General features: G+C 51.4%; 1 protein-coding gene across 3 annotated transcripts in view; it reads right to left on the bottom strand.

Annotated features, from left to right (window-relative positions):
• LOC144729428 (FERM domain-containing protein 4A-like) overlaps window positions 1–20,638 on the bottom strand; it is a 232,428-nt gene that overhangs the window by 4,574 nt on the left and 207,216 nt on the right. For 2 of the 3 annotated variants that reach the window (XM_078609705.1, XM_078609707.1), the window contains exons 13-22: window positions 16,850–16,988; window positions 15,860–16,001; window positions 14,140–14,273; window positions 12,598–12,720; window positions 10,779–11,007; window positions 10,157–10,243; window positions 8,484–8,844; window positions 5,644–5,895; window positions 3,647–4,887; window positions 511–856 (exon numbers count right to left, since the gene is read on the bottom strand). In XM_078609705.1, the coding sequence (XP_078465831.1) occupies window positions 511–856; window positions 3,647–4,887; window positions 5,644–5,895; window positions 8,484–8,844; window positions 10,157–10,243; window positions 10,779–11,007; window positions 12,598–12,720; window positions 14,140–14,273; window positions 15,860–16,001; window positions 16,850–16,988 (3,054 nt within the window). Of the gene's footprint in view, window positions 1–510; window positions 862–3,646; window positions 4,888–5,643; window positions 5,896–8,483; window positions 8,845–10,156; window positions 10,244–10,778; window positions 11,008–12,597; window positions 12,721–14,139; window positions 14,274–15,859; window positions 16,002–16,849; window positions 16,989–20,638 lie in introns of all 3 variants that reach the window. The other variant, XM_078609706.1, reaches the window with a different exon arrangement.

The following is a 20,638-nucleotide window of genomic DNA, read 5'->3' as shown; positions in this document are numbered from 1 at the left end:
TCGGAGTGTTTATACTGTAGTGGTGTGAATCTACCCAATGGACAGTAAATTAGCAACTTAATTGTATAGCTATGCAAATCTATATATAGTCTGTTCTCCTATAATGCGGTGGTTGCATTCCTGAAGAATCCCGTGTTATGGAAAAATCGCGTTATTATAAATGATATATAATAGGGTAAAGCACAGTCCGTGATAACACGTGAGATGCGTACGCTGGCTGAACAAAGAGCGAGGCGTGTGGGTAGGATCTAGAAGCATCCAGTAGCATCCCGCCTTGTGCGATGCTCCACCGAGGCAGCCGTAACAACCGGTTATTCCTACTCGCGCGACTTAGTTATTTTCACTCAATCGCGTTACATTTCCAATCCATATCCGCGTTATGAAAAATGCGTTCCCTAAAACATTCGCCGCGTTGTATATCCAATTCGCGTCATGAAAACAGCACACGTTGCTACACGGGCGAACAGACCGTACTCATTTTGAAAAACACCGCGGCCACGCACAACTCGCCTGCTCGTGTGCTGCTGCTGCTGCTGCTGCTGCAGTGGCGGCGGCGGCGTGTGGTAGCGATGCACGTGGCTCGCGTCGCAGTGCAGCAGCTGCTGCTGCTGCTGCTCCCGCTGCCCGCCGCCGTCGCTCGCTGCCACCGGCCACTGCACCACCGTGTGCTGAGCCACCGGCATCGGGACGCCGTGCGATTGGCCGTACGGCGCCGCTTGGGGCTGCTGCTGCTGCTGCTGCGGTGGCGTCGGGCCGTGCGGCTGGCCCGAGAGAACGGCGTGCGCGATGGGATCGCACGACTGCGGCGTGGGAAGCGCAAAATGCCTTTTGCTGCTCGTGCTGCTTGTGGGGGACACTGTGGTCGAGAAAATAGAGAGCAAGGCACCACGTCGCACAGGCATTAGACCCAAGGGCATTCTAAGAAGGGGGCACACACTGCATGATGCCCATGGTGGCGAGATGTTAACTACCTCGCCGAGTATACAGGAGGTGTTGGGTTCGATCCCAACCCTGACGCCTGTATATTTGGAGTTTGCACGTTCTCCCCATGATCGCGTGGATTTTTTTCCGAGACCTCCGGTTTTTCCCTCCACATTTAGAATCAACCTACGTTTACAGTATTTAGCTGCGATACATTTCCACGTGATAAGCCACTTCGATGAGTTATCATTTGTGGCCAGGTCGCTGCTGAAAAAGAGCTATATAGCTCAAATGGGCCTTACCTGGTAAAAAAAGAACAAATGAAAATATTTTATATGTTTAGTTTAGGTGAGGTGGCTGGATGAGGTAATGATGATGAAAGGTTTGACTCCTAGAGGCATTGAGCGATAGCAGGTGTAAGGCGCTGGTCATGGATGTCTCCAGAGGTTGTACTCGACCTGATTTGTACGAGATGATAATCAGAGACGCCAATTGACCAACCCGTCAGCTCGTTCAATTGAGTCTCGTCTCCTGATTTAGTTTCAGTTGTGCAGTTTGGTGGTCTGTCACAGGGTGCCGTGCGTGACTCAGTCTAAGAGAGCGGAGACTTGCAGAAGTCGTTGCCACAGAAATGCTTCTAGATCGCTTCGAGTGGCCTTCTCTATCCACACACTAGGGGGCACCCTTTCCCACGGTAACGTTCGTCGTATAGCAGTCGATGCAAAATGTACATTTCTCAAGGCGGAAAGCATCTATCCTTATGAATAAAAAAAACACGAACTCCAATTGGTGGCTTTTGTTAATGCAGTTGCTGGTAACTGGGATGAGACCATCAACTCACTACACGTGAGAATCGAGTTTAATCGTGGGAAGCTGCCCCCAGACCCAAATCCAGGATCGCAATTGTGCCAGTTAAATGCTCTGACCCCTGAACCGCTCAGCCATCTCTCGCCAGAGGTCGCAAACGGGTTTTGATTCCTTACCCGTACCCGTACCCGGCCGCACCAAGGTCGCAAATGGGTACCCGTACCCGGCCGGGTACCCGTACCCTACCCGTACCCTACCCGAAATGAGTGACAAACGGTTACTCACCAGTGACTCACGGCCTACCCGTACCCGGCCGCACCAGGGTCGCAAACGGCTACCCGTACCCGGCCGGGTACGGGTAGCCGGGTATCGGGTAGGGTACGGGTATCGGGTACCCGGTTGCGACCTCTGCCTCTCGCTCGTGTTAGCTCCTCCTTAGCTACATGTATTGGACCTGATGTAAATCACATGGTAGTATCTGTCCTCTCCCACTCGTCCTAGAATATTTCTCCAGGTGCATATTTCTCTGGGTTTTATGTGGCACTGTAAATTGACCAGAGGAATAAACGCTTTCTTTCAAGGCTATTGTGTATCCTCCATCTGCACAGACCTCCCTCCACCACGAACCCAATTTCCCTCCCGATATTAAACAGCATCGTGAAATGTGATTGTATTGAGGCTCTTTATAATGAATCAGAACGGTAATTGCTGGACGAACGACTGATCATCAGCCTGGAGTAGATGACGATAATAAAGATGGCCCTGTTGACAATGCGTGAAATCGAGACAATGGGCACGGTCATGGATGCGTATAACGACATTGATTAATGTCCATTTTGAAGCTTGCGATACTTGCGTCATATCTCGTGTGTGAACCATTTATATTCTTTTATTCAAACATGTAGATGCAATATTGAGTTCACATTACCCCTGACGACTCCAGAGGCTGCTACATTCATCGCAATGCAAAACAAAATTGGATTCTTGAATCGAATCATTACACCCTTCCAGAGGTGGGACAAAGTCATTGTTATGCAAGTCCAAGTCGAGTCGCAAGTCATCAAATTCATGACTCGAGTCTGACTCGAGTCCAAGTCACATGACTCGAGTCCACACCTCTGCACCCTTCGTAATGAATTGAAATTAATTCATAATGGCAAAAGGAGGACCATATAGCATTGGAGGTGAAAGCTTTCGGAAGGATTTTAAAGATACGGCACAAACATCGCGTCCTAGCGAGAAAGTTCTGGCTAGAATAAATGTGGGTGGTGAAAGCAGACTCTTGGAAACAATCAAGGCACAAGAGCTAGCCCACGTATTATGAACAAGAATATAAAGTATGAGTGGTGCAGGCTACTACCGTGCACATTGATGCACGAGTAGAAGGTCCAAGAGGATGGGCACAACGCTGGAGAGACGTTTAACTATCTCGCCTGGTATGGTGGAGGTCGTGCGTTCGATCCTGACCCTGACGTCTATACATTTGGAGTGTGCATGTCTTTTTCTCCCCGCGGTAGCTTGGCTTTTTCTCTGGGTCCTCCGGTTTTTACATCCACATTTATAAACATGCATTTCGAGTATTTGTCTGCGATAAATTTCCAAGTGATAAGCCACTTCGTTGAGCCATCATTTGTGGCCAGGTCACTTCTAAAAAGGAGCTACATAGCTCAGTTGGCCTTACACCTGGTGAAATAAAATTAGTTTTAGTTTAAAACTGCATATCAGCTGGGCAAATGACATTAAATCATTGAGTAATCAAGAGCAGAGCAAAAATAAGGGAAGAGGCAAATAACAAAACAGAACCTGGAGGCAGCACCAAAGCAGCGAGGCTGCAGGAGCAAATGTGCCGATGCGATCGCAACGACCCGCGAGAGGGACACTACATTACGGACGACTCCCTTCTCAAGCTTCGGCTTACCCGAGGCATGGCACTGTCCCGGCTGGGGCTGCCCCTTCACCAGGCGCACGTTGGCGGGCGACGGCGTGTAGGGCCGCGAGCTGCGGTCCGACTGCGAGCTCCTGTCCGAGCCGGAGCTGGCGTGCGACAGCCTCCGCGGGTCGCGGTGAGCGTTACGCTCGTACCACGAACGGAGGTGGTCTATCGAATCGGCCGTCTGTGGCTGCTGCTGCTGCTGCTGCGTGTGGTAGTGGTGGTGGAGTGGGGACGATGAAGGAGACGAACCCTGCGCCGGTAACGTCCCGGAACCCCTCGCTGTCGTCGTCTGCTGCTGCTGTAGATTATTTAAATGATGCGGTTCCTCCTCTATCAAGGCCTGAGAGCCCCACTGGCTGTTCGCGTGCTGCCCGGGCGAACTGACGGGTGTCCGCACCAGCTGTGAGCGCGAGTGCGGCACCCCGCCGTGCGTCCCGCCCGCGTCTCTGCCGCCGTAATATCCGGCGCCTTCGCCCACGCTGCCCCCGCCATTACTGCCGCTGCCGCCGCCGCCGCCGCCACGGTAGTGGGCGCTGTCGCGGTACAGCCCGCCCGCCGTGTACGAGTTGGAGACGCGCAGCTGCGCCTTGACGCTGTAGTGTCCCTCGCGGTCGCTCTCCAAGCTGCGTACCACCGTCGTGGGCCACGCCGCCCCGTCCGTGTACAGCGGGTACTCCTTGATGCGGTACTGCGAGGCCGAGTTCGGAACCGAGCGGTGGTGCTGCTGGTGCTGCTGGTGCTGCTGGTGGTGCTGGTGGTGCTGGTGGTGCTGGTGGTGCTGCTGCTGCGACTGGTGCTGATGCGAGTGGTGGTTGTGGATGTTGTTGTTGTGGTGGTGGTTGTGGTACGACACTCCGGACCGGGCGGCGCCCGACGGGCCCGCGTTGGGCGCCAAGTTGGGCAGGCTGCCCGAGCTCGCCGAGCCGAGGCTGCCGGCGGAGCGGTGGCGCTGGCGCGCCTGGTGCAGAGACTCCTCGCCCAGCGTGCCGTAGCCGTAGCCGCAGCCGCAGCCGCTCCCGCAGCAGGGCTCGCGCTCCGAGCTGCACTGGCTGGCGCACGACAGCCGGTCGTCCGGCACGTCGGAGCTGGCGCTGCTGTGCGACGTGGCGGTGCCGTAGGGGTCCTCGGCAGAGGGCGGCAGCGAGGGGCCGCACTCGAGGCTGCCGCTACGATTGCGGAACGCCTCCGGCGGGGGGCAGCTGTGCGCCGGGCTCACGTCCACCGAGCTGGAGGTTGGAGACACGGAGGCAACGGAGAGAGACGGGGTGTGGGGGGGGGGGGGTTAGGGGTGCCGCGGTGGCGAGATGTTAATGACCTTGCCTGGTATACAGGAGAGCGTGGGTCCGATGCCGACCCGGACGCTTGTTCTTCTCGTGGTCTCGTGGATCTTTCTCCGGGTCCTCCGGTTTTTCCCTCCGCATTTATAAACATGCGTTTAGAGTATTTGGCTGCTATACATGTCCACACTATGATAAGCCACTTCGTTGAACTATTCTTTGTGGCCAGTTTGCTTCTGAAAAATAACTATATAGCTCAGTGGGCCTTACCTGCTAAAATAAAAATAGTAAATAGTTAGGAATAAAACAGAAACCGCCTCACAACATATACAAAGACACCTTGTATAGCCTTTAACAAACTGTTAGGGAAAACTCTGTTAGCAGGAACCTATTAAGATCGGCTCGGCACACGAGAGGGGGTGGGGTGTGGCCAGCACCACACACGGCCACATTCGTCTCCTCCGTGCCGATGTTTACCCAATGATCCGGGCCCTCGTCTCAAGCCAAGTTGACATCGGTGAGGCCCGAGACCGTTTGAGACATCCGTCAGCGACAGCTGTCCCCCGAGCGGGAACCGAACTCGAGTCGCCGCGCGAACCGCCCGACCGGATAATCAAACTGGGTGGAGGGGGAAAAACAAAAACCGCTTCCCCAACGTAACCTCAACCGCACGCCCGCAAACAGCGTCGCAGCCATTGCGCGCACCTGGACTGCTGCTGCTGCTGCTTGTGCCGGAGGATTCCGCGGGTGCGCAAGTCGGGCGTGGAGGGGACGCTGCAGAAGTAGGCGGGCGCGTGGACGGGGCTGCCCTGCAGCGAGTCGGGCAGCCCGGTGCAGCCGCCGACGCCGCCGCCGGCGACGATGCCGGCGCCGGGGCCGTGCACGGGGCTCGCCTGCAGGGAGCCCGGTGGGGCGCTGCCGCCACACACCGGCGAGCTGCAGCTGCTGGCCGTGGCGCTGAGGCGAGGGGGCGGGGGCACAGCGTCAACGGCACGCACCCGGAGTCAGCGGGCCGACCACACACCGATTTAAAGCTTTCGTGACTGCAGGGATTCTGTGCTGTGCCCGACAGACTGACTCAAAGGCGACACAGACGAAGTTGCTCATTTGTAAACGTGGGGACTCAACAAACGCTGCACAGATACCGGAGTTCCCATGGATGCCTCGAATAAATTTTATATATCTTCTTGGTTCTTTCGGTAAAGTAACGTAAAAGGGAAATAATAAAATAATAAAAATAAAACATAATAAAATAATTCTCACGATCATTTCAGACGCTGTCTCCCCGACAGACCTGGTCTTCACCTGAGGACGGCTGCTTGCGTTGTGGCCGAAACGTCGTGAGAATTATTTTATGAAATTTTATTTTTATTATTTTATTATTTCCATTCTACGTGACTTTACCGAAAGAACCAAGAAGATGACCACACACTGTCGCTGCCGATGCACGAAGGCAAACTGGGCGCGGTGGAAGTTCCACATTACGATGGCAGGGTCTCTGCAGGGCAACTGCTGTTGATTTTCACAAAGCGGTAGTCCATCCTACAGACCCTGCCGTGATCATTAATAAGCTTATTTTATCGGTGGGCAGGGCCGGCGAAAATATCACTTGCCACTGACGTTAGCCATGGCTGCGAATCAAACCGAGATTGCTCGGTTCGTCGTGCACTACGCGCGAACCACTCTGCAATGGAAGAACCGGAGCAGAAAGCCCCAGATACGTTCACCGTACGTTCCTTTAATTTCCCACGGTACACCCAGAGGAGCGAGCTCTACCAGGGGTCTCAGAGGAGCGAGCTCTACCAGGGGTCTCAGAGGAGCGAGCTCTACGAAGAGTCTCAGAGGAGCGAGCTCTACCAGGGGTCTCAGAGGAGCGAGCTCTACCAGGAGTCTCAGAGGAGCGAGCTCTACGAAGAGTCTCAGAGGAGCGAGCTCTACCAGGGGTCTCAGAGGAGCGAGCTCTACCAGGAGTCTCAGAGGAGCGAGCTCTACCAGGAGTCTCAGAGGAGCGAGCTCTACCAGGAGTCTCAGAGGAGCGAGCTCTACGCAGAGTCTCAGAGGAACGAGCTCTACCAGGGGTCTCAGAGGAGCGAGCTCTACGCAGAGTCTCAGAGGAGCGAGCTCTACGCAGAGTCTCAGAGGAGCGAGCTCTACCAGGAGTCTCAGAGGAGCGAGCTCTACGCAGAGTCTCAGAGGAGCGAGCTCTACCAGGAGTCTCAGAGGAGCGAGCTCTACCAGGAGTCTCAGAGGAGCGAGCTCTACGCAGAGTCTCAGAGGAACGAGCTCTACCAGGGGTCTCAGAGGAGCGAGCTCTACCAGGGGTCTCAGAGGAGCGAGCTCTACCAGGAGTCTCAGAGGAGCGAGCTCTACCAGGAGTCTCAGAGGAGCGAGCTCTGCCAGGAGTCTCAGAGGAGCGAGCTCTACCAGGAGTCTCAGAGGAACGAGCTCTACCAGGAGTCTCAGAGGAGCGAGCTCTGCCAGGAGTCTCAGAGGAGCGAGCTCTACCAGGAGTCTCAGAGGAGCGAGCTCTACCAGGGGTCTCAGAGGAGCGAGCTCTACGCAGAGTCTCAGAGGAGTGAGCTCTACCAGGAGTCTCAGAGGAGCGAGCTCTGCCAGGAGTCTCATAGGAGCGAGCTCTACCAGGAGTCTCAGAGGAGCGAGCTCTACCAGGAGTCTCAGAGGAGCGAGCTCTACCAGGGGTCTCAGAGGAGCGAGCTCTACCAGGGGTCTCAGAGGAGCGAGCTCTACGGAGGGTCTCAGAGGAGCGAGCTCTACCAGGGGTCTCAGAGGAGCGAGCTTTACCAGGGGTCTCAGAGGAGCGAGCTCTACGCAGAGTCTCAGAGGAGCGAGCTCTACGGAGGGTCTCAGAGGAGCGAGCTCTACCAGGGGTCTCAGAGGAGCGAGCTCTACCAGGGGTCTCAGAGGAGCGAGCTCTACCAGGAGTCTCAGAGGAGCGAGCTCTACCAGGAGTCTCAGAGGAGCGAGCTCTACGCAGAGTCTCAGAGAAGCGAGCTCTACGGAGGGTCTCAGAGGAGCGAGCTCTACCAGGGGTCTCAGAGGAGCGAGCTCTACGGAGGGTCTCACAGGAGCGAGCTCTACCAGGAGTCTCAGAGGAGCGAGCTCTACGGAGGGTCTCAGAGGAGCGAGCTCTACGAAGAGTCTCAGAGGAGCGAGCTCTACCAGGAGTCTCAGAGGAGCGAGCTCTGCCAGGAGTCTCAGAGGAGCGAGCTCTACCAGGGGTCTCAGAGGAGCGAGCTCTACGGAGGGTCTCAGAGGAGCGAGCTCTACAAGGGGTCTCAGAGGAGCGAGCTCTACCAGGAGTCTCAGAGGAGCGAGCTCTACCAGGGGTCTCAGAGGAGCGAGCTCTACCAGGGGTCTCAGAGGAGCGAGCTCTACGGAGGGTCTCAGAGGAGCGAGCTCTACCAGGGGTCTCAGAGGAGCGAGCTCTACCAGGGGTCTCAGAGGAGCGAGCTCTACGAGAGGTCTCAGCGGCTCGGCGAGTCTCAAGGGGCCCTCGGTCGTCGTCCCGTCGCCGCGAGCCTCACCTCGTCTGGTTGCCGTCCTTGCTCTGCTTCTTGGTCTTCTGGTAGGGCTCGTCCAGGGACGACTCCTTCCAGGCGCGAGGCTTGATGGGCGACTTGTCGTAGTCCGGAGCGTCCGTGCGGAACGACTGGATGCGCCGCAGCGCCAGCCCGTCCAGCGAGTGCGGGGGCGGCGGGCGGGCGTACGCCACGCCGGCGTGAGGGTGCGTGTGCTGGTGAGGGTGTTGGTGCGGGTGAGGGTGCTGGTGCGGGTGCGGGTGAGGGTGCTGGTGAGGAAGAGGGTGGGCGAAGGGCGTCGGGGCCGGAGGTTCGTACGCTTGCGGCGATGGCGGCGGAGAGGGCAGGCTGGTGTCCGGGACACAGTCTGTATAAATTAAATCAACAAACAGGTAGAGATAGATATAATTAGATGGATGAATATGTCACCGAGTGTAAAACGGCATTCCCTCGTTGGCTGCAATTGCATTATTGTTCTTGGAATTAAACACGTTCAAGGGGATGCCCACTGAAGAGACGCAGCGATGGTGAAATAATTTGCGTGCAGGTGCTCGGTAAATCATCACAACATAGGATAGGCACGGTTGGCTACGCACCTCCGATTAGCGCGGTTGGCTATGTACGCATACCTCTCAACCCATACGGTTTATACCCCGTATTCTTGTACAGGCAAATTACGTTTTCAGGTCTATGTGGCCTAAATTCGTTTAAAAAACTAAATGTCTATTTGTTTGTGTTTCTCCCTTGTGATGGGACTTTGTAGGATGAACGTTGAGATTTATAAGTGCACGAAGTGACCAATGAGGTCTGAATTGGTCTGTAATAAGATAGGCACTGATAAGCGGTTGACAGGTATGTGTATGGTGCGAAAGAAGTTTAACATACATCGTACAGGATAGTGATAAGTGGAGTGGCTTGGGGAGGCTTATTTATTCTAGTAATACAATTCATGAGGTCACAGTTCAATTCAAGGTTATTTAATTACCAAGTATTAATATGTAAATATATAATGAAACTTCTCATATCTGCGCTGGTGGATCCTCACGTCTATTGCTGGATCTTACCGTCCATTCTTATCCGTGCATTTTAATTTTCATGCAAAAATATGCATGGAATAGTGGAAATTCTAGGTTACTCCTCTTATTCATGGGTTTGTACTGGCAATAGAACGAACCATTTCACAAATAATAATAAGATCCGCAGATTGGTTCGGTGGTGTAGGTAATCGAGTGAACGTCGTCGGGCAGATACGTGGAATGTCACTGGACTGTGTAATACTTATATTCATATATAAAACTATAATATATATGTAAAACTATGGTCATTAGCGACCTGGCGACCAATGATAGCTCAACAAAGTGGCTTATCGCGCGGAAGTTTATAGCAGCTAAATAATCTGAATGCGTAATTCTAAACGTGGAGGGAAAAACTGGAGGACCCGGAGGAAAATCCACACGACTACGGGGAGAACTTACAAACTCCAAATATACAGCCGTCAGGGTCGGGATCGAACCCACGACCTCCTGTACACCAGGCGAGATAGTGAACATCTCCCCACCGTGGTGGCCATGTATACAAGACATGGAATTGATTTGAGCGTTGTTGTTCCTAATCTTTAGAGTTGTTTTTTGGTTTTTTGGTTTTTTCCATTATCGCAATGTGTCAACGTTGATACTGACCGGAATCTTCAAGGATGGCGGCATCGGAAAGCGAGCTGTCTTCGGACTGCTCTTTTCCTTCGGAGAAGAATGATTGATCTTTCTTATCTTCATGCATACGACAATACAAAACAAACAAACAGGTGCGTCAGTGACTCGTCGTACGCAATGCTTCTATAACGTACGATACCATTTTTCCACACGTTCAAGTGAAGATTGTGTTCGGCTCATCCGAAAACACGTGGCCTCGTGGTGAAAATGCCACGTGCCAATGGAGAGCACACTCTGCGTGGGACAACTCCACCAGACTGAGTGTAGGTAGCTCAGTGGTCACGTGAGCGGCTCGCAATCGGAAGGTTGGTCAGGAGGGGGGGTTCAAATCCTGGTTGAGGATTGACTCATCATCCTGTTGGGCTCTGTAACATTCGTCAGCGCTTTGCGGGGACAGTCAACAGCGGTTGCCCTATGGATAGACTCGGCACCGCCAAAGTCGAGTGGAATTTCCTGCAATGGCTCACGGCCATCGATAGAAATCACCGATTCTTGTTTTTTTACGGAGCGATGCATGGACAGTAACGCGCGCATGCGTGCAGCCCCTTCGCCCCGGCTTCCTCTTCCGCCCAGGCGACCGCTGGGGCCGCACCTTCGATGAAGAGCGACGCGCGCTGAGTGGGCTCCTTGCCCGCGCGCAGCCGGTACTCGTTGATGGCGCCCTCGATCTGCTGCAGCTTGCGTGTGGCGTTCTGCAGTGACGTCTTGCGCTGCCGCCGCATCGTCTTGCCGATGTGGGGGTCCGACACGAGTTTCTTGGCGGCCTCGGTGATCTGCGTCTGGATGGCGAAGTCCCTCTCCAGGCTGTCCAGCTCCTCCTCCTGGGAGAGCCACGCGTTCCGTGTCACGGGGTTACTCCTTGCAGCTCCCTTCACACTTTGATGTGGGCTAAAAGGTCCCGTAGATATAACTGCTCAACCCCAGCTATACACGTGCTCTGGTACTTGCATTGTAATTGTACTATATTCTTGGTTCTTTCGGTAAAGTCACGTAGAAGGGAAATAATAAATTAATATAAAAAATACAAAATTTATTGCTGTGGATTTCACACCTGATGATGATTGCTTGTGTTGCAGTCGAAACGTCGTGAGAATTTTTATTGTTTTATATTTATATTATTTTATTATTTCCCTTCTACGTGACTTTACCGAAAGAACCAAGAATATGAATCCCTGCAGTCACGAAAGCTTTAAATCAAAAATGTAATTGTACTGTTCGTATTTCGGTGTTTCTCTGGTCTGACACCGGTGAGACAAGGCCATAAAAAGGCTGTCTCTGGTGTAGGCCAATCAGTTTCCAAGACAATGCATCATACGTTATCAGTGTTTCAATGTTTTGTCACAAGTACGTGTGGTTAATGGTGATTTGATTCCTTGCAAAAGGTGTCTATTTGGTGTTTGAATATCTTAACACCTGTTTTATTGCCAGAAAGGGAAAAAAACTATTCTTAATTTTCATACTCCCAAGTCCCGCTTCTTCATGAACCCAAAAGTAAACAACCTTGCGTGCACCTTTTATCAAGCCATTGCTTTGTTACTGTTTATTATGATTATTCTCATATTGTTTAGCGAGGAAAGATTTAAGAGTTGTTTTCAGTAGGATATAGCCAAGGTTTCCACGGCAATGGTCGCTATGCACAATCGCAATTTAGTAATTTGCGGGTTAAAGTCATCAAATTTGTCAAATTCCCAGATGAGGGCCTACCCATATTGTTCGAATCGTGGGAGCTCTTTGAACTATAACCACACTAATGTACAACCCAGGTTTGCCTGAACTATTACTATCAACGGGCGCGGCTCGATATAAGTGCATACTTTTAAGTTTAATGCGAGCCTCTTAACAGCTGTTTGTTGTTGTTGAGAAACATTACACGCACGGCCCGTACAATTTGCGTGACAGTCTTGCGTGCGAACAAGGGTGCAATTACACTGCTGCGGAATGAATTTTCCATCACATCACATGGCCTTATAAACAAACGCAAAATCATCGTACATGCACATGTGCACGTACATCCCTCGGCCAGTCCACTGCTGGATCTGGGCATCGTTACGCGGTGGAGGGTTATTTAAACCAGACTTCACCACGCTGGTCAGTGCCAGGTTAACACAGGGCAGGGGGAGCATAGATGCACAGTACAACAATGTATTTGCACTGCAATGCTGTTTTTCTGCCCACAACACATTCCCGAAGCAGCCTATAACAACCCGGCATGCAAGGTATTTGCCCATCCTGAGCACAATATCAGGCTCAACAATTGCCAAGCTTGGGTGGGAAGATAGACTCGCCATAGCAAAGCGCAATTTCCTCGACTGGCTCCGGTGGCGATCAACAACCTCCCCCCTTCACCCCCAACCACCTCCCCCCCCCCACCCATCGTCGCGGCGATGATGTCGATGGAAGCAGCAACGCACCTCCCCGCGGGGCACCATCTTCTTCTCGTCGAGCTTGAACGACGTGCCCACCCGGCGGCGAACAGCGGGCGGCTTCTCGCCGGCCGCCAGCGGGAAGTCGCTCGGCAGCCTCCCCGTCAGCTCCTGGGCACAGAGACGACGACACCGCTCGCTCAGCCACCGCTCGCTCAGCCACCGTGCGGGCAGCCACCGTGCGGGCAGCCACCGTGCGGGCAGCCACCGTGCGGGCAGCGCGGGAAAGTCTCCTAAATCCTCCCCACCCTTGTTCTGTTTCCCAGCCCTCACCCCTCTTCATAGCCCAGAGCTTGGGTCCCTCCGTCCAGACTGTTGGCCCTGGTGCAGTTGTACCGCCGCGCGCGCACTCCCCGATAGCTACGCTACTCCGATTGGCACGGTTGGCTACGTATGGTGCGAAAAAAGTTCAACGCGCGTAAACGACACGTTTATTAACGAGCGGAGAACTTGCCGTGGTTTGATACCGGTGGGGCCGTTTGCTCATTTATCGTGTCCAGTGATGGCAGTGCATTTGGTCATCAAATCACAATTAGAGACGCAGAATTTACTTCAGAAACGTAACGTGCGCTTGGGCAGGACACAAGTGCTCCACGTAGTGGCCTTACGGATGAGGCTGGCTGATCGATAGAATGGCAGCCAAAGGTGAGAACACGTGCCCGCCGTCGAGATGGGTCGTTGAGACTCGTTCATATGCCGAAGCGAGATGGACTGTGGCATCACGCAATCGTGAGGGCTGGTCCCGTCGGGAGGGTGGCATTCGTCTTGCACTGGATAGGTTATGTACGCACGTTGAACTTCTTTCGCGCCATACGTAGCCAACCGTGCTAATCGGAGGCGCGACCGATAATGGCGGTGATGGCGATAGTTCCAATTTACATTGCATGTGGCAGAGCCCAGCCGAAGGGTTGTATTGGAGGAAGGGGCATGCCAAAGCACAGGGTGTTGTTGAAGAAGGGGGAAGCGTGTCAAAGCAAGCATCATGTAAGAACAGTGAGCGTGGCTGCAGGCTGGAGGGAGTGGAATGTGTTTTGATGAGGGTGGTGTGTCAGAGTGGGGAAATATGTCAGAAGGGGCCACGCCTAAGAGTGTGAAGCGTTGCAGAAGGCGGCTGTGGTAGCGCACGCCTGAGATCCCGTGGCTCTGGAGAGAGATAGGAGTTGTCGGGTCACAGAGAGATTCGTGAAACCCCCAAACCTCCTGGGGCTGCGAAGGTAGCCAGTAGACAGCAGTTCAGCAAATGGGATTAGGAACCCATGTGCGGGGACGTTTCTGTAAGGCTTTATTATCTCCTTCAACTAAACAGTTTTTCTCCGTGTACTTTATCTTCCTCTCAAACGAAGCTTTAAAAAAAGAAAAAGCCCAAACATTCCATAATGCACGACTACCGCGGAAAGACATTATCGAGACTCTCTTTTCGTGGACTCGAGACTCGGGCGGGCGAGGGGCGTGGGGGATGTCGGTGCCGGACGAGAGAACGACGCTTGAGCGCGAGCGGCGACGCGGCCGTTGGGGTGGTGCGGCACTCACGGCCTCGCGCAGGCACATGGAGCGCAGATCGTCCAGGCGTAGACGCAACGAATCCTCCAGCACCTCCTGCCGGCTCTTGAGCGCCGACATCATCTCCTTCTTGGCCGTCTGGCTCACCTCCGAGTCGACCGAACCTGCGCGGTGGAGCCGGGGGGGGGGGGGGGGGAGCAGTGTTGGTCGAGAGAGTCAGGAGCGACAGGGGTTGGCCGAGTTGGCAGCTCGGGCATGAGTTTGTTCGTTAGCTGCTTAGATATCCCCACAAGGAATAACGACGATGATGATGATGATGGTGGTGCTGTAACGTTAGCGAGGGTGGCATTATCAGTAGCGGCAACGATAACACTCAAAATCGTGGTTTGATGTTACCTTTAACAACGCGACCATTACCATCACTTAGCAAGTGGAATATTAACGGTTGTATGTCTTTACGCCCCCCCCCCCCCCCACTCGGTGAGAATGCCCCAGGACTCATTGGAGCTGCCCTGGGCTACCCCGGCTGTCCCTGAGACTGGTCGTTGGTTGCTTTGTACGCACGTAGAACTTCTTTCGCACCGTACGTAGCCAACCGTGCTAATCGGAGGTGCGGGAGAAGGACAACAGACTGAGCACAAAAATCCGTTCTGGTTTGAGCCGCTGTACTGCTCTCTCCTCACATACCCCCAGCGTATATATCCCTGCCCTGACTCCCCCTTGCCCAATCCAACTCCCCTCGGTCTACCCTAATGTAGTTCTCCATTTCTGTAAAGCATCCTGACTTGCAATTGCCTTTAGATGCTCTAGAAATTGTTATTCCTTGTGGGAGCACATCCGGTGCTTGGTAAGTGCACACGGAACTGATGGCTGCCTCGGTGCAATCATAATCTCCTCTCAGTAGACGTGCATTGATGCATTCGTTAATTCGTTACTTGTCCCTCATGCAACGCGTACGCAGATCAGATGTGTCACGTTGCACTCGGGAACACGACAAACTGTCCAGTATGAGTCAGAACAAAACGAAAAGCACTGCACAATCAATGTCGTAAAAAAAACGAACAATCTCGTAAAAACTAGAGGAAAAAGAATCATTATTTGTCGACCTTCAATGATTACAACACACCGCTTCACTGGGAGAGGGGGTGGGGCGAGTCATCACACGCGTACTTATCGGCTCTATCGTCGTAAAAAAAATGTACCAAGGAAATGCTTCACACGAGGTTACGGACATATCCCTCAGGCTACGAGCAGCCACCTAGGGGCACCAACATCATCTGGCGGCTCTCGTGGCGGCTGCGCAGCGTCGTTGCACATCGCACCCCAAGCTCTTCCCAAACCCGGCACAACCGCAGGGCAGCACTGAGTAACCGGCTCCGGAAACCGGAATTCGATTTGAGTCACAGGCATGACCGCCAAGTGTGCACACCGCCCAGTATTGACACGCGTGGGATACTTACCGCGGAATGTACCATTCGAGTGCAGGGGGTGGCATGAAGTTTAAGGCTCTTGCGTGAATACTGCTCACGTGAAAAGTCCTCTCATTAATATTTGGCTAGCCATCGGTTAGGAATCAAACTCATCCCGCTGTACTGTCGCGAAACATTACATAATATCACTACTGTGTTTAAAGAGTAAAATTACACCAATCGTTCCGATTCGTCAAATCGCTGGCCGAGTGTGAACCGTTCAGTGCCTGCCGTTCACTAAGGGAACTCCCGCAAGGTGGGTCTGCCCGCGGATGGCTTACCGGACGACAGGAGACTGCCCCTGCTGGCGCTGATGACCTGCCCCCTGCTGCCCATGCTGTTGAGCTTGCTTCTCTTGAGCGTGCCCGACTCGGAGAGATCCACCGCTATCTCGCTGAGGCTCCGTGCCGCTGGAATCTTTGCCTGGAAAGAGAACGCGCGATCGGCGCGGGAGCCACGTACAACGGACGGATGAATGGACGAACGAATGAACGAAGCCCGAGGGAGTTTTCTGCGTGGCAATCGGTGGGACTTGTGACACCGTCCAGCGGTTAGAGCGTTTGCCGCGTGTTGCAGAGGGTTTGCGGTTCAAGCCCAGCAACCGCCCCAGTCAATACTACGGTTGCATTAGTGATAATTGCACGATGTCTGCCGCACAATGAATGGTAAAGACGTGATTAAAATAAGGAGCAGACAATGTGTGCCGGGGAGATGGTTTTAATCAAATTTGGCAAAAAAAATAGTATCACTGGACTTAATTGGAAAAGGCCATACAGCAACATTGCTCATTACTGGTGGATGATACTTGCCTGTGAAGCACACAGCCTTCATGACAACAGCCTTGCAGTGTAAGAATGGCAATATGTACTCTGCTATTATTATAATTATTGACTTAAAGCTTTCGTGACTGCAGGAATTCATATTCTTTTGGTCTTTTGGTAAAGTCACATAGATAGAAAACATAATAACAATAAAATAATAAAAAATAAAAAATGAAAATAAAGTGAATCAAAATTAATAAAAAATATCGCGACGTTTTGATCGGAATCGTCATCAGGATTGCTTGTGTTGCAATCGAAACGTCGTGATATTTTTATTATTATTTTATGTTATTATTTTTTCTATCTACGTGACTTTACCGAAAGACCCAGAGAAGACTATTATAATTATTACGACTGCTCAGGCTATGCGTTTGGATACCGTGGATGCCGTGGACACTGCGAATCACACAGACGCACAGAGGGGCCCATTGTGAATTGGGGTGACTCTACCTTGCTCTGCTTCCTGTCCAGGTAGAACTGGTGTTGGCTGATTGCCATCGCCCAGATGGTCTTGATTAGTGCGACGCTGGCATACCACGTGTGGATGGCAATCCCACTGTGTCCGAAGGTGCGACGACTCACCGTCACCCTGAATAAAAAGACAAAGATCCCCCCCCCGTATAGCATTAACAGACTGTTGGGGCAAGTGCTGTTAGCGAGAAACGCCAGTGAAGGCCGTCACGACACACGAAGGGGGTGGATGACCAGCACCACGCCCTTTGTCTCCCCAGTGGCGTTGTTTACACACCCCACCATGTACTCATTTTAAGGTTAAGTTGACCAGTTCAGAGAATCGTCACTGGTGTTGGCCGTGAGCGTGAAATCAAACTCTGGTCACCGGGTTCATAGTGCGGCGCGCTAATCACTGCGCCACCGTTCCCCACAACCCTGAACGCACGCGCGCGCACACGTGGATAAAAATGTCTTTGTTAAACTTGAGCATGTATGATAAACTATTTCAATTAAACATTTTTTTAAATTTTACTAGGTAAGGCCCACTGAGCTATTTAGCTCTTTTTCAGAAGTGACCTGGCCACAAAGAGTAGCTCAACTAAGTGCCTTATCATGTGGACATTTATAGCAGCCAAACACTTTAAACGCACGTTGATTCTCAATGTGGAGGGAAAACTGGAGGACCTGGCGAAAAACCCGCGCGACCACAGGGAAAGACACACGCAAACTCCAAATACTCAGCAGTCGTCAGGGTTCGAATCGGACCCACGACCTCATGCAAACCTGGCCAGGTAGAGCTCCACATGCTAGGAGTTTCTTCCGGTAAGCACGTGAAACAAAACGTCGGACAATCCCACCAAACAACAATAACAACATGGCGCAACCCGAAAACAAATCCGAGCACCAAGAGGATCGAATGAATGGTTTGAATGCACGCACTGCCCGCGCCCGCGCGCAAACGTTCAAGCGCCGCTCACTGAACTGCGCCACGATCACGCGCCAGACGCAGACGCTCAGAAGAAATTCCGCTCGAGTGTTTTCTGACTATTGCTGCCGTTGGGTTTTCTGAGCCACGGGGGGCGGAGGGAGAGCACAGGGAGACAGAGCACTCTTCTCAGATGCGGCTCATTATCAAGCCAATTTTAAATTCCTGCCCTGCTCAGCGGTCTGCCCAGGGCTCTGCTGGACCTGCCGTGGCAGTAACTGCGTACAGCATCGGGCTTTAAAAATTGATGTGATTTCAGGAAATCAACTTCCACTGCCGGAGTCACGTGGGTAATTTCTTTTGATTAGCTGAACGCCAATTCCAGTAGAAATTGGGCGGGCGGGCGCTTTCTCAGGCCTACTTGCTGTTCCGAACAAACGCGGCCAATGTCGGTGGTGTGGAGCAGGCACACTCAGCAAAAAAATAAATAAACCAATTCTATTTATTTAATCATCATCATAATCACCTGGTAAAGGAATGCACCAATAAACGTGGTCAATGCATTCTCTCATAGCCTGCTCCGATCGCCTCTGTGCCACGTTAGGGTTCACATTTTAATCATTATCGGTGCATCGGTGGGACAGTGGCTAGCAGGCTGTGCTCTCTCTGCACCAGACAAATTGAGGTCTATTCCTTGGCATAGCTAATGTCAGTGGGCAAGCGGTATATGAACTGGTCGAGGGTACCCTTTTTCACCCCCCCCACCCCACCAAGCAGCTTCATGAAATATGGCCTTTGTCCAACAGTGAAATAACAAAAGGCTAAAATATGACTTGTAATTTATACCATTAATTAGTAGAACGTACAACTTAAAAAAATGTTACCCGCAATTCCATATCCCCAGGACTAAGAGTAAAACACGCGCACACTCCCGGCCTAACAAACCATCGATGCCATTTACTGTAACATGGCGCAGAGCACCAGGAGCCAGCAAAGGATCGTGAATGCACAGAACAGATTTAAAACAAAATACATCCTGTGCAGGTAAGTCATTGACCACGTTTCTCTCAAACGGAGTGGGCATTTTTACAACATTCTCATGGTAACTCGAGTATTTAGGATGGATGCTGTGGCTGTAATAGTAGCAGAACACTGCTTCTGTAGGAAATGCCGTTTGTATGAACAGGTAACCATTTCGGGCAGGAATTATTAAGCCTCATCCCCACCCCCCTATTTAAACTCAACATATATATATTTTTTATTTTACCAGGTAAGGCCCACTGAGCTATTTCGCTCTTTTTCAGAAGCGACCTGGCCACAAATTGTAGCCCAATGAAGGGGCTTATCACGTGAAAATGTATGGCAGTCAAATACTCTAAACGCACATTGATTCCAAATGTGGACGGAAAAACAGGAGGACCTGGAGAAAAATCCACGCCAGCACGGGGAAAGAGAACATGCAGACTCCAAATATACAGCAGGCATCAGGGTCGGGATCGAACCCACGACCTCCTGTATACCAGGCGAGGTAATTAACATCTCTCCACCAGGGCACGCTCTTCCTTCTCCCCTCTGGCAATCTGATGAATTGTCACACTTCAGGGTGGGGATTTGAACCGAGAATATTGAATTGAAACACGGGGGAGAATGGTAGCAACCTCCAAGTGGCTACACAAGGGGTGACGTGAACCCATTCGGTAAAACACCGACAAACATTGATTCATAAGCACGGGATTCGATACTTGTAACTGTAGTGTAAGAATTAAGACTAATTAATGAATGGATGCATCCTTCCAGAATCAGAATATGTATTTATCCTGGAGACATTCTCCAGCAACCAACAACACAGATCATTTATAATCACAAATGGATGGAATGTTATTACAATAACCTACTAAATAACCTAATAAAGGAAACACATAAAAAGATTGATATTTCAATTGAATCAAACTTGCATGGTGTGTGTATATACTGCAATAATTAGTGTACTAATGATTAAAATTTATGGAGTCAATGTGAATGCTAAAACTCAACTGATGTCAGTGTCGTCATTTAGATTTTTTTTAAGTGCCGTTTTCCCTGATGAGTGTTGTTCAAAAAATATTGTAAGGATTTCCACCGGATTTTGATTGTGACCACACATCGCACACCCCCATCTTGTGGGCTGAATACATGGTAGATAAAACGAAAAAACAAAACACGGCCTTGTGATTCAGATATTTAGAATTCATAAAACTGCGTCGATCCACTGCTGGATACTATGTTGTCAAGGACGTTGTTTTAAAATATGACTGCGACACCAACGGTGTTCAGTGTGGCTTGGTGAAGGAGGAGGCCACAGTATTGTTGTTCGCCACTAACTTTGGCATGGCACAGAACTGAACTCTGGTCGCCGGGGTTCATAGTGCATTGAGCTAAACACTGCACTGCTGCGCCATTTAGATAAGTTACATATTAACCACATCTATTTTATCGTCGTAGGTTCTTGCAGAACAACACATTCTGTGAGGTTTTGAAACACGGTATTTCATGAACACATTTGCAGTTGTAAACCAGTCTCTGTTATGGCCCACAAAGAGGGCTTCTTTAACTCAAACCCCGCTGCTATTATTTGAGAAGCCACTACGCCACTGGACATTTCTTTCGTGGTGTCAGTTTGCAAAAAAAAAATGTTTCAAAGAAAACAAATGTAATTCTAGATTTGAAGCTTTCGTGACTGCAAGGATTCATACTCTTAGGTTTTTTCGGTAAAGTCACGTAGATAAAAAAATTAAATTAATAAAAGTAAAATAAAACAAATTAATTTCTTTTATTTTACTTTTATTAATGACATTTTTTTACCTACGTGACTTTACCGAAAA

Source organism: Lampetra planeri, chromosome 32 (genome assembly GCF_965212315.1).
Source record: "Lampetra planeri chromosome 32, kcLamPlan1.2.h2, whole genome shotgun sequence".
Lineage (NCBI taxonomy): Eukaryota > Metazoa > Chordata > Hyperoartia > Petromyzontiformes > Petromyzontidae > Lampetra > Lampetra planeri.
This window is presented reverse-complemented; position numbering and strand designations above follow the sequence as displayed.